Source organism: Equus asinus, chromosome 8, assembly GCF_041296235.1.
Source record: "Equus asinus isolate D_3611 breed Donkey chromosome 8, EquAss-T2T_v2, whole genome shotgun sequence".
Classification (NCBI taxonomy): Eukaryota; Metazoa; Chordata; class Mammalia; order Perissodactyla; family Equidae; genus Equus; species Equus asinus.
This window is the reverse complement of record NC_091797.1, coordinates 39,983,217-39,985,642: the sequence shown is the minus strand read 5'-3', so window position 1 is coordinate 39,985,642 and position 2,426 is coordinate 39,983,217. Positions and strand designations below refer to the sequence as shown.

Genomic DNA, 2,426 nt, shown 5'->3' with positions numbered 1-2,426 from the left:
AAAATTGGTAATGGTAAATGCTATTATTTATGCTTCTTCAGGAAATATACTTTTTCTCCACAAAACAGAAATAAGAAAGCCAGTCTGAAATATTTCAGTTCTTCACGGAAAACAAAGAGAGAGGGATTAGGGGAGTACACATTTGCAACTAATTCAAGACAATTAGATTAGGTTTAATTTTTGGAGAAACTTGGATTATCTTTAGAGGTCATGCAATCATAAAATGACAGTGTCCCCTAGCAGTAGAGAATTCATGTCAGGGAGTCAGTTTTGAATCCTGCTTCTGCCATTTATTTGGTGAGTCACCCGGGAAAATTACTGAACATCTGTAACCCTCAGTTACAGGTCAGCAGAGATCACGATAACACCAGCTCATAGAGTTGTGAGAAAATGCATAGAAATTTTAGACCAGTGCCTGAAACATAGAAGATACTCATATATAGTACCTATTTATTGCTCCCTTTCTCACCAACAAGGAAGTGACTGTGAAAACGCTTCAAGCTAAGTGGTGGATTGAACAAGCAAGATAACAGTATCGAGTCCTCTTAATTCCAATTGACAGAGTAAAATGGAAAAAACTAATGACAGCACCTTATCTGGATTCATTCTCCTGGGCTTCTCCGGCAGGCCTCAGCTAGAAACTACTCTCTTTGTGGTCATCTTGATCATCTACTTTTTGAGCTTTCTAGGTAATGGCACAATTATCCTTTTGTCAGTTTTGGATCCTTGCCTCCATACCCCTATGTATTTCTTCCTCTCCAACCTCTCTTTCATGGATCTTTGTTTGACTACTTGCACTGTCCCTCAGACACTGGCCAACTTTAAGGGGAAAGACAAGATCATCACCTATGGTGGCTGTGTGACCCAACTTTTCATTTCCTTGGGACTCGGGGGAACAGAATGTGTCCTCCTGTCTGTCATGGCCTATGACCGCTATGCAGCTGTGTGCCGCCCACTCCACTACATGGTGATCATGCATCCCCAACTTTGCTTGCAGCTTACTGTAACTGCTTGGTTTACAGGACTTGGTAGTTCTGTAGTACAGACGGCATTGACCATGACTCTCCCCCTCTGTGGTAAAAACCAAGTAGATCATTTCTTCTGTGAAGTTCCAGTGATGCTGAAACTGGCCTGCACCGACACCTCCATCCACGAGACTGAAATGTTTACCGTCAGTGTCTTCTTCTTGGTGGTGCCCCTGTCATTCATCTTAATATCCTATGGTCACATCACCAGTGCAGTCCTGAAGATGAAGTCAGCCCAGGGGAGGCGGAAGGCTTTTGGAACCTGTGGCTCTCACCTAATGGTAGTGATCATTTTCTTTGGTACACTCATCTCCATGTACCTCCAGCCTCCCTCCAGTTATTTGAAGGATATGAACAAAAGCATTGCCCTCTTCTATACTCTGGTGACTCCCCTGCTGAATCCCCTGATTTACTCTCTCAGGAACAAGGATGTCAAAGGGGCGCTAAGGAGACTAGTGAGGACAACCATAGATTGAGAAAGAGCTAATGCAGGGCTTGCAGGCCAAAGCGCTTGTGCACCAAACTTCTCAGTGACTAGAAACTAGTTTTAACTTAATTTAAGAAATTCTTATAACACACCTACTATGTACAAAGTGCTATTCTAGGTACATAGGATATATCAGTGATCGAAACAGAGACCCTTGTCCCCATGGAGCTAAACCTTCTAGTGGGGAAAATATAAGTTAAATAAGATAAGCTAAAAACAAACTGCAGTATATCATGAACTAGAATACTATACAACAATAAGCATAAACAAATTATAAGTAGGTACCACAACGTGAAGGATTCTCACAAACACAATGTTGATTGAAATGAGCCAGGTACAATTCATACTGTATGATTACATTTCTATAAACTTCAAAATGAGGTACAGTGGGGGGTGGGGGGAGGGCACTAGGAGTGAAGTGGTGCACCTACAACATGACTAATAATGATGTACAACTGTAATTTCTCAAGGTTGTTAACTATCATAATCTTAATTAAAAATAAGAAAAGAAGAAGAAGAAGAAAAAAATTCAAAAGGTGGTAGTTAACATATAGACAAAGAGAACTGATCGGTGGTTAACAGGAGAAGGGGGTGTGGGGGAAGGGCACTAGGGGTGAAGTGGTGCACCTACAACATGACTAATAATGATGTACAACTGTAATTTCACAAGGTTGTTAACTATCATAATCTTAATAAAAAAAGAAAGAAAAAAAGAAAAAAATTGAAACTTGCAGATAAAAAAATGAGGTACAGTAAATCTGTGTTTATTGGAAGTCAGAATAGTCGTTCCTCTGGGGAGTAGTGATTGGAAGGAAAAATGACCTGGGGTGCTCCTGAGGTTCCAGTCATGTTCTGATTCTTGACCTTGCTGCTAGTTATATAAGGTATACAATTTGCAAGACTTCATCATGCTT

General features: G+C 40.6%; 1 protein-coding gene across 1 annotated transcript; it reads left to right on the top strand.

The window, feature by feature from the left end:
* The first annotated feature begins 568 nt into the window (after nucleotides 1-568).
* LOC123287681 (olfactory receptor 2G6-like) lies at nucleotides 569-1,501 on the top strand. Its single transcript, XM_044775059.2, has one exon. The coding sequence runs from the start codon at nucleotides 569-571 to the stop codon at nucleotides 1,499-1,501; it is 933 nt and encodes a 310-aa protein (XP_044630994.2).
* The last annotated feature ends 925 nt before the right edge of the window (nucleotides 1,502-2,426 follow it).